The sequence below is a fragment of the Cherax quadricarinatus genome, chromosome 73 (genome assembly GCF_038502225.1).
Source record: "Cherax quadricarinatus isolate ZL_2023a chromosome 73, ASM3850222v1, whole genome shotgun sequence".
NCBI lineage: Eukaryota > Metazoa > Arthropoda > Malacostraca > Decapoda > Parastacidae > Cherax > Cherax quadricarinatus.
Window position 1 is genome coordinate 11,069,402 of NC_091364.1, and position 13,670 is coordinate 11,083,071.

The window sequence follows — 13,670 nt, forward strand, 5'->3', positions numbered from 1 at the left end:
TATTCTCACTTTTATTCCTTGCTCACGTAATTGTTATTTCTTATCGTCTTGCTGGATGTTAATGTAAATTTGTCAGTGAGTGGGGCGCGTTTTTCTGCACAAAACATAAAAGCATCTATGAAGAATTTTGTGAATGTTTTGTGCGTTATTTAACGCAAAAAAAAAATACAAAGTGTTTTTGTGAATGTATTTTTGTGTTTATAGTGTGCTTTGAATGTTTAAATGTTTTGTTTTAAATTTGTGAATGTCTAATGTTTTATTTCAGTTCTGTGAAAAAAGTGATGATTAGTGTTTTGTCATTTTTTAAGTTTAATTTTTTGTGAATGTTTCATTTATTTTTTAGATATTTTGTGAATGTTTTGGGAATTTTCTTTTTTTTTGTAAAATGTGACCATTTCGAGAACCAAATCTTGAAGATGGAATGTACTTTGTGAGTTAAGGCGAGAGTAAATTGAATTTTTTGTGTTTGTGATCCTTTGCTGAAAATTGTGATCGTGTATTGTGAGTGATTCAACTTATCTGTGGTGTGAGTTGTGAGTTAAGTGCCTTAGAGAACTGTGCCTTCAGTTTCCTGAATTGTGGACATTTTGTGAGTAGTGAGTTACTTGTTGAGAGCTTCTTGTTTTGTGGCCAGGTGCAAACTGCTGAGAGTTACGAGTTACGAGTTCTCGAACCCCTCTTATTGGAAGAGAACCCAACTCTCCCACACACTGTGATCCCTCCCCACATAAAATGCAAACCCCTACTCCCCACACTGCAGTGCTTTCCCCACACACTACAGTACCTTACACACTACAAAACCTTCCCCCCACACTACAATACCTCCCCAACACACTGCAATGCCTTCCCTATACACTACAATGCCTTCCCCACACACTACAATACCTCCCCCACACACTACGATACCTTCCCTGCACTAAAATACCTTCCCTACACGCTACAATAACTTCTCCACATTACAATACCCTCCTCACACGCTTCAATACCTTCCCCATACGCTACAATGCCTTTTCCATACACTACAATGCCTTCCCCACACACTACAATACCTTCCCCACGCGCTACAATGCCTTCCCTACACGCTACAATACCTTCCCAACACACTACAATACCTTCCCCACACGCTACAATACCTTCTCCAAACACTATAATACCTTCTTCAAACACTACAATACCTTCCCCACACACTACAATGCCTACTCCAAACATTACAATACCTTCCCCAGACACTACAATACCTTCCCCACACACTACAATACCTTCCCCACACAATACAATACCTTCCTCACACACTACAATACCTTCCCTACACACTACAGCACCTTCCCCACGCACTGCAGTACCTTCCTTCACACGCTACAATGCCACTCCAAACACTACAATGCCTTCCCCACACACTACAATACCCTCCACACACGCTACAATGCCTTCTCCAAACAGTACAGTACCTTCCCCACACACTACAATACCTTCCCCACACACTACAATACCTTCCTCACACACTACAATGCCTTCCCCACACACTACAATACCTTACCCACACACTAAATACCTTCCCCACACGCTACAATACCTTCCCCACACAATACAATACCTTCCTCACACGCTACAATGCCTTCTCCAAACACTACAATACCTTCCCCACACACTACAACGCCTTCCCCACACACTACAATGCCTTCCCCACACGCTACAATACCTTCCCCACACACTACAATACCTTCCTCACACACTACAATACCTTCCCCACACACTACAATACCTTCCCCACACACTACAATACCTTCCCCACACACTAGAATACCTTCTCCAAACACTACAATACCTTCTCCAAACACTACAATACCTTCTCCAAACACTACAATGCCCTCCCCACACGCTATAATACCTTCCCCACACGCTACAGTGCCTTCCCCACAAGCTACAATACCTTCCCCACACAATGCAATATCTTCCTCACACACTACAATGCCTTCTCCAAACACTACAATACCTTCCCCACACACTACATTGCCTTCTGCAAACACTACAATACCTTCCCCACACGCTACAATACCTTCCCCACACACTACAATGCCTTCCCCACACACTACAATGCCTTCCCTACACACTACAGTACCTTCCCCACACACTACAGTACCTTCCCCACACACTACAATGCCTTCCCTACACACTACAGTACCTTCCCCACACACTACAGTACCTTCCCCACACACTACAGTACCTTCCCCACACACTACAGTACCTTCCCCACACACTACAGTACCTTCCCAACACACTACAGTACCTTCCCCACACACTACAGTACCTTCCCCACACACTACAGTACCTTCCCCACACACTACAGTACCTTCCCCACACACTACAGTACCTTCCCCACACACTACAGTACCTTCCCCACACACTACAGTACCTTCCCCACACACTACAGTACCTTCCCCACACACTACAGTACCTTCCCCACACACTACAGTACCTTCCCCACACACTACAGTACCTTCCCCACACACTACAGTACCTTCCCCACACACTACAGTACCTTCCCCACACACTACAGTACCTTCCCCACACACTACAGTACCTTCCCCACACACTACAGTACCTTCCCCACACACTACAATACCTTCCCCACACACTACAGTACCTTCCCCACACACTACAGTACCTTCCCCACACACTACGGTACCACACTACACACTACAGTACCTTCCCCACACACTACAATACCTTCCCCACACACTACTACAGTACCTTCCCCACACACTACAGTACCTTCCCCACACTACAGTACCTTCCCCACACACTACATTACCTTCCCCACACACTACAGTACCTTCCCCACACACTACAGTACCTTCCCCACACACTACAGTACCTTCCCCACACACTACAGTACCTTCCCCACACACTACAGCCTACACACTACAGTACCTTCCCCACACACTACAGTACCTTCCCCACACACTACAGTACCTTCCCCACACACTACAGTACCTTCCCCACACACTACAGTACCCCCACACACTACAGTACCTTCCCCACACACTACAGTACCTTCCCCACACACTACAGTACCTTCCCCACACACTACAGTACCTTCCCCACACACTACAGTACCTTCCCCACACACTACAGTACCTTCCCCACACACTACAGTACCTTCCCCACACACTACAGTACCTTCCCCACACACTACAGTACCTTCCCCACACACTACAGTACCTTCCCCACACGCTACAGTACCTTCCCCACACACTACAGTACCTTCCCCACACACTACAGTACCTTCCCCACACACTACAGTACCTTCCCCACACACTACAGTACCTTCCCCACACGCTACAGTACCTTCCCCACACGCTACAGTACCTTCCCCACACGCTACAGTACCTTCCCCACACACTACAGTACCTTCCCCACACACTACAGTACCTTCCCCACACACTACAGTACCTTCCCCACACGCTACAGTACCTTCCCCACACACTACAGTACCTTCCCCACACGCTACAGTACCTTCCCCACACACTACAGTACCTTCCCCACACACTACAGTACCTTCCCCACACACTACAGTACCTTCCCCACACACTACAGTACCTTCCCCACACACTACAGTACCTTCCCCACACACTACAGTACCTTCCCCACACACTACAGTACCTTCCCCACACACTACAGTACCTTCCCCACACACTACAGTACCTTCCCCACACACTACAGTACCTTCCCCACACACTACAGTACCTTCCCCACACACTACAGTACCTTCCCCACACACTACAGTACCTTCCCCACACACTACAGTACCTTCCCCACACACTACAGTACCTTCCCCACACACTACAGTTCCCACACTCATCATTCATATTATCACCTTAACCTTTTGTACTCGATAAACTTTCACACCAACCTTATTTTGGCCAACTCCAGGTTTTATAGCCATATATAAAGTCATATATATATATATATATATATATATATATATATATATATATATATATATATATATATATATATATATATATATACACCCACACTGAGGGCTGCTGTTGTTCACATCCAGTCGTATACCTAGAATAACAAAAGATATTTTATATATACTCAATACCAAGATGAACATGTAGTTACATTCTGTAGATTCACATCCACGCCCATACCCACATCCACGCCCATACCCACATCCACGCCCATACCCACATCCACGCCCATGCCTACGTACACATCCATGCCCACCCGCTGACAGCTTTAACCCAATAACTTCATAACCTAGATATGCATTGTTTCTTGCATTCACCTACGTTTTCCATTGTTTTGTGAGTCTCATTCTCTCTCTCTTTCCTACTACTACTACTTACATGTGTCAGCTTTTGATCTGCTCGGTCCGAAAGGTGAGGCAACACTCATGTTTCGCCCCTCGTCCTCTTCCTCCATGTTTCTCTGGGGTTCCCTCTTGGGCAAGGAGAGGTCCTGTGCCCCATTGTGTAGTCCTGCAGCTCCTAGGCCCACACCCATGCCTAGTGAGCCTCCCACGCCCACTCCCAAGCCGCCAGCTCCGCCCATTCCTAGACCTAACCATGCAAAGTGGGAGAAATAATACATTAGCTTTCAGGTTTTCACAGGAATGTTATGCATCAGCGATAAAAAAAATCAGTTATTCATTAGTCATTGTTGATGCAGTGAGCACCAACAGCCTGATGTATCATGCCGCCAGTAGATAAACCAGGTGTAAGACCGGACCGTGGGGGGGGGGAGGGCGATGATCTCCGGAACCATTATAAAAGTTCAAGCAACCGGTAAAAACAAAAAGTCTTGCTAATCAATCCATAAATAGGAAGGTCTGGTCTGAGACCGGATCGCGAGGGTGCTGGGTCATGACCCACGGAACCATCAACTGATTAACTACAAGGTGGAGTAAATGATACGGTGGATACCAAGGTATTCAATGTATACCAGGGTATTCAGTGTACACCAAGGTATTCACTGTACACCAAGGTATTCATTGTACATCAAGGTATTCATTGTACACCAAGGTATTCATTGTATACCAAGATACTTAGTGGATACCAAGATCCCCACTGAATCTAAGTGTCATTTGGTGCGTACAAGTTACAGGTAGAAGTGAACATACCAGCAGCTCCTAGACCCATGCCAGTAGCGGTGCCTTGCAGCTTGCTCAGCTCCTGGTGATAGGCATCAAGAGCCATCTTCACCTCCTCGGGGGATCTGTTGAAGAGCAGTGACTGGCTCAGGAAGGGGAAGAGGATCCCCGGGTACTGAGGATCCCGGGGCAGGGGCAGCGGAGGCTCGTGGGGTCGCGACATCAATTTGACGAGTTCCTCCTGGTAAATTCTGGCCACCTTTTCCTGTGGCATGTCGTCGTTGTCGAACTTTCTGATTCGCGGCCGACTGTCTCTTGACAATGGGCTGCTGGGGAGAGGTGCAAAGGGGTTATAGAGTTTCCACACATTAACTTACTATTATTATGACTCACGAAGTCATAATAATACGATTGTAAACAAACCATTGAACGGGTGAGGTTTGAAGCGCATGGCCAGTGAGTCCTAAAGCTCAGCTAGCCGAGTGGCTAACGAACTGGAGTTGAGCGACTCACTTGCTATGTGCTCAAGTCCTACCCGTTCCGTGGTTTCATTATTATTGCAACAATAAACAAATATAGACATTTAAATTATTTGCTGGCATTTTATGTCAACAAATAATTGAAAATGAAACAAACTGCAACCACTTAGAACATTTTTTTAGTGAAAATTTTTAGGTCCTGCGACCTTGAGCATCTGGAGCAATCCAAGGTCCCAGACCCGAGGTGTTTCTAGCAAAGTCTTAAGTGACTGAATTTTTGTGTGTATTTTTCCACTAGCGTCACTGAGTTAACTTTTTTATTACCAAAAAAAAAAAAAAAAAAAAACCCAAGTGGTGGTGGTAGGTTCATCAGGAAACTGGACAAGTGTCTCCTGACACGGGTCTTAGTTAATGACCTGATTATCGGTGGTTAAATATTAACTAGCCTACCCCAGTGTCAGTTACTTAACCCCAGTATCAGTTACACTACCTCATTATCAGCTAATTTACCCTAGTATCAGCTAGCCTACCCAAGTATCTGTTACTTAACCCCAGATCACCTAGCCTACCTAATTATCAGCTTGTCTATCCCAGCTTCAGCTAGCCTACCCAGATATTAGTTAAACAACCCCAGCATCAGCTAGCCTACCCAGATATCAGCTAGCCTACCCAAGCTAGGTGCCATACCACACTTAAATAGAAAGGCTCACTAGAGAGTAGATTCCTAAGATGTTCTAGATACTGCGTATTCAAAGAAATCAAAATTGACGTCATTTAAGTGTACTTCTATTTATTAAAAAGTCATAAAAATACACTAAACTACAATTTGTAGTAAAAATGAATGGTAGTAAAAATGTTAGTTTATACTGATCAATAACAATATAATTTAAAGAACGCGTATTTTTTTGGACAGCTTCGACTTAAGATCATTATCTTAACATATAGAAGCTTCTGTGCTAATAAAAGCCTGTTATACAAGCGTCTTTTCTTCACTTGGACTTCTAAGGTTATTACTTATTTTTATATTGTCAACAGCACCTTTATACCTTTAATATGCCTTTGATGAGTTCCGAGAGTTTTTCTACTCCCGGAGCCCGGCCGCAGGCCAGGCTCGTCTGGTGCTTGCTGTTAGTTTCCCAGAAACCCCGGTTTAGTCCCTAGTCTCACCTGGGGGAGTGTGTTGAACTTGCTGGAGATTTGGAGTCTGTGCTCCTGGAGTCCTGGTCTTGTTGACCTGGCTGGCTGGGCACAGAGGTCGAGGTCATGGCTCTGGAAGCCTCGCTAAGGATGTGCTGAATCCTCTCTTCTGTTACAGTGTCATCTGGACCGCGGAAGCCACCCGCGGCCTCCTTCGATCCTGTTAAGAGACCTACTCCTTAGTTATGATATATGCTTCAAGTATCATCTTTAACTTAATAATAATAATATGAGCCAGTAGGCCTGCTGCAGTGTTCCTCTATTCTTATGTTCTTAATAATAATAACAATAATAATGTACCTTAATTACGTTATGGTATTCTTTGTGGTTTAGGTTGTAGTTCTGCATTAAATGACATATTGTTGACAAGTACAAGTACACAAACTGATAAAGCACAATGTAGCACTTTATTAAGCCAAAATTATTTGATAAAGCTCTATACAGAACGAAACTTTGTTTCAATAAAAGCTTGTTCTGAAACATGTCTGTTTTCAATCTAAAAATCTGGTAATTATATACTCCTAAGGTTCAATTACAGTACACAGTATTCTAACTGGATAGCCCTTCCTGTACTCAGGATACAGTGACTCCTATTGTACTTAGAGTGTACTCCTGTGTACTCCACCGCAATACATTGTCCATGTATTGCGGTGGAAATTTTTACAGAGGCACTATGTTAAGGACTAAAATAGCACTGATGTTTTACAGATAAGTAAGAAAGGGGTTTCCCCTTGCAATTGCTTAACACGGTTCCCTGTCTGCCTCCTAAAGTTTTGTTTCGGTGATGTAACTTGTGCTTGTTAATGGTACAGTCTCACTGGTGGCATTCGAGCTGTGTGTGTGTGTGTGTGTGTGTGTGTGTGTGTGTGTGTGTGTGTGTGTGTGTGTGTGTGTGCTGTATATACATATAAGTTTAACTAAAAAATCACTGTTGCGTGGCAGGAACAATTGACAACTAACCGACAAATTAGAACCGAAAACTGGACAACCTTTGGGTTCATGATGGAGCCTTTATATACCAGGAGGCAACCCACCTCGCATGTAACCCCATGATCCAGTAGGTTTCGACGTGGCCAGATTGTGGGTGAATTATACTAGTCCGTTAGTATAATTTCTCCCATATTATACACTCAGAGCAACTGAAATCTTCACCCTCGGCACGCAACACCACAATCACTGATGACTGACTGAAGGTGCTTCTGCTGAGACCTTAGTTGTGGCTTGGTCCACATGCTCCACACACCTGGGCCAGAAATCCTACTCCCATAGCAAGAATGGAATTTTTTCCTAACACCATGGTTAAGATTTTCTTTCTTCCGATATATAAAGATCTCTCTTGTCTTCCATTTTTATCTCTGAGTAGATTGTCCCTCCCACTTCACCCCCCACACGTTTAGTACTCTTGCATGATAGAAACGTAAATTGCTTATTGCTTCAGTTAATTTTTCTTCCTTCATTTTATTCACATAAAGCATCAAGTTAACCCAAATTAACACCATGATTTCAAAATCGCACTCTGAAATTACTCCTGATAAGATCTAAAGAGACGGTTAACTGCAAAAAAATGCAGTAATAAGCAGGGGTGCAGTAAGTGCACTACGAGCGGAACTCAGTAAGCGTAAAGGGTCCAAGACTTTTAAACTTCCTCCCATTAAATATAAGGAAGATTACAAAGCGACCTTTGTCTTCAAGGGAATTTGACCAAGTTCTGAAGTAAGTTCGTGGCTAAACAGCAGTTATCCTACCCAAGAATCAGCTAGCCTACCCAAGAATCAGCTAGCCTACCCAAGAATCAGCTAGCCTACCCAAGAATCAGCTAGCCTACACAAGAATCAGCTAAGAGGATGTAATGCTTTCATTCACAGCCTGACTGATCAAGAGAATGCCTGATGTGTTATCGCGCAGCTGTGGGGATGATCCCAGCAGTAATTATTTATGCCAGCTTAATGGAAATAGTCATGGTTGTGGTGGTTCATGAAGATATACCTGTGACCCATTTCTTAGAGTTGTTCTACTCTCAGATCCCAGCGTGAAGCTAGAGTTCATTGTTGACGGCCTGGTCAACCAGGCTGTTGGTGCTAGCGACCTCTCCTAGTACATCTGCCACTTCATGCGACTACTGCTCATTGACAACTATATCAAGTTTTTTTTTTTGTACCGTGACAACGTTTTGTGTAGAGCTTCATCAAGTCCTAACTTGTGCAAGAAAGGTATAAAATACCGACACTATGAAAGTTTAGACACATGTGCAACATCTGGATATCTGTATTGTAGACGTTTCGTCATCCAGTGGCTTTATAAATACAGATTCTAGGACATAATTAGAAGACAGTAGAACTATATACAAACGATGAGAAAGGTATAAAATACCGACACTATGAAAGTTTAGACATGTGTCTAAACTTTCATAGTGTCGGTATTTTATACCTTTCTTGCACAACTTGTCAGACACTGCAACATCATGGAATCTTAGTTCAGAGGACATCTACAAGACCTTATTCACGGCTGCTACAACTAACCCATCCCTTTGGGTAGGACCTACTTCCACTGGGGAATCCCGCCTACCAGTAACTATGCCCTCGTCTGCTACACGTCCTTATCCACTGACGCCTATATAACCGTCAGTCTTCTTGCCGTTGCTCCAGATTCTCCTCCACCACGATGCTGTGAACACTAACTCCAAGGCTGAGGGACTGATTACCTCATCTTTTGTATATAGTTCTACTGTCTTCTAATTATGTCCTAGAATCTGTATTGATAAAGCCACTGGATGGCGAAACGTCTACAATAAAGATATCCAGATGTTGCACATGTGTCTAAACTTTCAAGTCCTAACTTGACAAAGCTCTACACGGAGCGAAATACTGTCCCAATAAAAGCTTGTTCTCAAAAGCTCGTGTATCTTCTTTGCTATTGTCGGTACCGGATCACCTGGGTCCACTTTTCTTCAGGCACTCGTCCAAGTTCCTCTTGGGAAGAGTTACCTGTGTCCGGGCAGTATCTGATACTTGACCTGTAGCTTGATGGAGGTAAACAACACGGGTGAACACCCCCGCGCGCCTCCTCCCTACACACACACACACACACACACACACACACACACATTACCAGCAGACAGACAGGAAATAAAGCATACCAGTAAAAAACGATTTCTGGGTGTGATTCATGCGTCTTTAAAGCGGAATGTAGTGTTCCTGAGGTTAGTGACCTTCCCTCTTGGCTTGAACCTCTCAGGAATGACTTGAACCTAACAGGAACGACTTGAACCTCTCAGGAACGGATTCAGCCTCTTAGGAACGACTTGAACACCTCAGGAACGGCTTGAACCTCTCAGGAGGGTTTTCACCCTACTGAAGTCTCCTGGCTCTGGCTGACACATTTCACTACTCGTCTTGTGTGATGGCATATGACTAAGAAATATAACAAGAGCTTCCCACAGTATAAAATTCGTGTGGAATAGGGTAGCAGGGCAATTGTGTAGCAGCGCAGTGGTTGAGCAACGCAATAAGGTACCAGAACCCATATCATGTACATATGCTTGTTAAACAAATTAACAATCAGCATTTAGAAATGGGAAGCTTCGGCAGGTAAGAGTAGTTCTACTAGGCACTGTTGACAGTGTGAAGGGTGGAACAGAAGAAACAGGCTGGTGGTATTATCAGCAGGAAAGGTGGAACACCTCGCTAGACGGGCGGTGTTGTCGGCAGGAAAGGTGGAACACCTCGCTAGACGGGCGGTGTTGTCAGCAGGAAAGGTGGAACACCTCGCTAGACGGGCGGTGTTGTCAGCAGGAAAGGTGGAACACCTCGCTAAATGGGCGGTGTTGTCAGCAGGAAAGGTGGAAGAGGAGACTTTACGGGTCACGCAGGAAACTCGGGGTTAGCACACAAACACTCAGCACAACGTAAAAACTAGCCGAGAATGGCGAAAAAAATCCGGATGTAAATTATCGGTGACGGGCCGGGTCAGGTTCACTTTCTGTGTTGAAGCAAGTGATCACTGTGTAAGGGGATTTACTCCACTTGATAACTGTATTGGCTATTTTTTAAATCAATCAGTATTATGCTCCAGGCATGGCTCAGTGGTTGATAGTACTGATGAAGGTAATTACCACGAGTAGGTAATGGTATAAGATACCATCACGATGAATTGATGGAGGTGGTTACCATGGGATACCATCACGATGGTAGAGGCAAATGCAGTCATATGGAACTTTCATTAACGTTTCGGCTACAGTGGCCTTTATCAAGTCAATACAGCTTCCAATTAGTGCATTTCTTTCTACCACCAAAGTACTTCCGACGCTTTATTGAAGAAAAAGAGCTTTTTTTGGGGGGGTTCAAAGTTTCACTCTGTTAAGATTCTTATCAAGACTTATAGAGATGAGGCGAGTAAAATTAAGTACGATGAATCACGATTATCAGACACCAACCATTTCCCCGAATCTTCCTGCCATACCAGATCATAGGTGTGTGTGTGTGTGTGTGTGTGTATCCTCTGTATGACTTGATAAAGATTTAAAGAGAGCGAAATGTTGTCCCAATGAAAGATCTTTCTGTCAGTGTGTCTTTTCTTCTTTTTTGTCGGCAGTAAAAAATATTTGGGTCCAAGACCCATTTGGTTCTATTGTATCTTGGCCACAAATAACGTGCCACCTTCACTGTTAACATCTTCACTATCACCACCTTCACTGTCACCACCTCTACTATCGATACCTCTACTATCACCACCTTCACTACCGCTACCTAGAACACCATCATTTTCACTGTCATCACACCGCCATCACCACTCACCATCCTACCAAACTACCACGCTACCACCATCCCCACCAACACCACCATAACGCACCACCACCAAACACACTATCATCAGTGAAGCAAGGAGTGAACGGTACCTGGGCCACAAGAACTAGAGGAGCACAGGATGGGTGTTCCACAGCGAGCGTAAAAGGAAGGCGGTAATGATCGTAATATCTGTAATTAATATGCAATCCGTGGCCAGGCTCTGGATCAGCTGGTGAATTCCAAGATGGCGTGATGAAGCAGGGTGGCCCATGTAAACAAAAGCCTGGAGACAATGGCTGGTGTAGAAGGTTTGTGGGAGACAACAGGGTATATACGTACATAGAGGTGCATCTCTAAGGGTATATACACCGAGAGCTGTTTTTCTCAGGGTATGTAGACAGATGTGAGTATATCTTAGGGTACAAGTACACCCTAGCCGAATGATGCGCGTGCATTAGGCCATATACACCTATAGTTCTATAGTTCGGTTTATCTCGGGTATACACACATGGAGGTGTAAATCTCCCAGTAATATATATATATATATATATATATATATATATATATATATATATATATATATATATATATATATATATATATATATATATATATATATATTAGTCGTCGTACCATTAGGTAAAACTGGTCAGTTATAGCAAGAACTCATTTAAAATTAAGTTTTCTAAAATTTTCTCTTATGCATTTAAAGATATATTTTTTAATTTATGTTAATATATTATTATTATTATTATCAAAAAGAAGCGCTAAGCCATTATGTTAATATAAAATTAATGATTTTGTACCAAAAGAGCCTTAGGAAACTTACCTAACCTTATTATAACAAGCGCAATTTAATTTAGCCCAATCCAACTAAATATATTTTATATAAATTTGCAATGATTTAATAATAAACAAACACAATGAAATATATTTTTTTTCGTTAGATTCAGAATGATTTTTGCGAAGTTATTGCATACGCAAGAAGTGCGTTGCTATTTAAGGCAAAATCGCAAGTTTTATTTATTCGGCATGACATACATAATATATATATACATATATATATATATATATATATATATATATATATATATATATATATATATTAATTATACCTTTGAAGAGTTTCGAGTGTGTGTCTACTCTGAGCCCGGCCATGGGCCAGACTCGTCTGGTGCTTGCCTGGTCAACGAGGCTGTTGTTGCTGGTGGCTCGCTGCCCCACATATCCTTCACAGCCTGGTTGATCTCTGGCACCTGGTGAAAATACTTGTCCAGTTTCCTCGAAGGCTTCTACACTTGTTCCAGCCGTGTTTCTGATATCTTCTGGTAAGATGCTGAATAGTCTGGGACCCCGGATGTTGATACAGTGTTCCCTTATTTTCCCCACCGCACCCTTGCTCCTCACTGGGTTTATTTTGCACTTCCTCCCATATCTCTCACACCAGTATGTTGTTATGGCAGTGTGCAGATTTGGGACCAGGCCCTCGAGTACTTTCCAGGTATATATTATCATGTATCTCTCTCTCCTCCGCTCCAGTGAGTACATGTTCAAGACTTGAAGGCGTTCCCAGTAGTTTAGATGCTTTACTGGCTCAATGTGAGCCGTAAACGATCTCTGAATTTGTTCCAGCTCCGATATTTCTCCTGCTTTGAACGAGGCCGTCAGCACTGAGCAATATTCTGAGGGAGCACTAGTGATTTGAAGTGTCACCATTGGCATTATTTCCCTTGTTTCGAATGTTCTCAATACCCACCCCGTCATCTTCTTGATTGTCATAATCTTTGTCTTGTTATGATCTTTAAAAGAAAGGTCAGCTGACATAATTATTCCCAGGTCTTTTACGTGTTCCTTACGCTCTATTTGGTGACCCTCGAGTTTTGCATATAGTGTTCCTTTTGAGTTCTTCATTCTTTTCATACCTAAGCAGCTGGAACTTATCTCCATTGAACGTCATGTTGTTCTCCACTGCCCACTGGAAAACTCTGCTTTTGTCTTCCTGTAATTTTTCAGTGTCCTCCACCGTACTGACTTTCATGCTTTAGTGTCATCTGCAAATGATGATACAAAAGTGTGCCGGGTGTTTTTATCAATGTCTGCTATGAGGAT

The 13,670-nt window shown here is 43.3% G+C and overlaps 1 protein-coding gene across 12 annotated transcripts in view; it reads right to left on the reverse strand.

The window, feature by feature from the left end:
- The window catches only part of ct (homeobox protein, cut), a 992,784-nt gene that overhangs the window by 39,034 nt on the left and 940,080 nt on the right, over nucleotides 1–13,670 (reverse strand). For 8 of the 12 annotated variants that reach the window (XM_070100612.1, XM_070100613.1, XM_070100608.1 and 5 more), the window contains 3 exons: nucleotides 6,748–6,949; nucleotides 5,132–5,430; nucleotides 4,359–4,571 (listed from right to left, as the gene is read on the reverse strand). In XM_070100612.1, the coding sequence (XP_069956713.1) occupies nucleotides 4,359–4,571; nucleotides 5,132–5,430; nucleotides 6,748–6,949 (714 nt within the window). The remainder of the gene's footprint in view (nucleotides 1–4,358; nucleotides 4,572–5,131; nucleotides 5,431–6,747; nucleotides 6,950–13,670) is intronic. The other 4 variants (XM_070100610.1, XM_070100606.1, XM_070100616.1 and 1 more) reach the window with 3 other exon arrangements.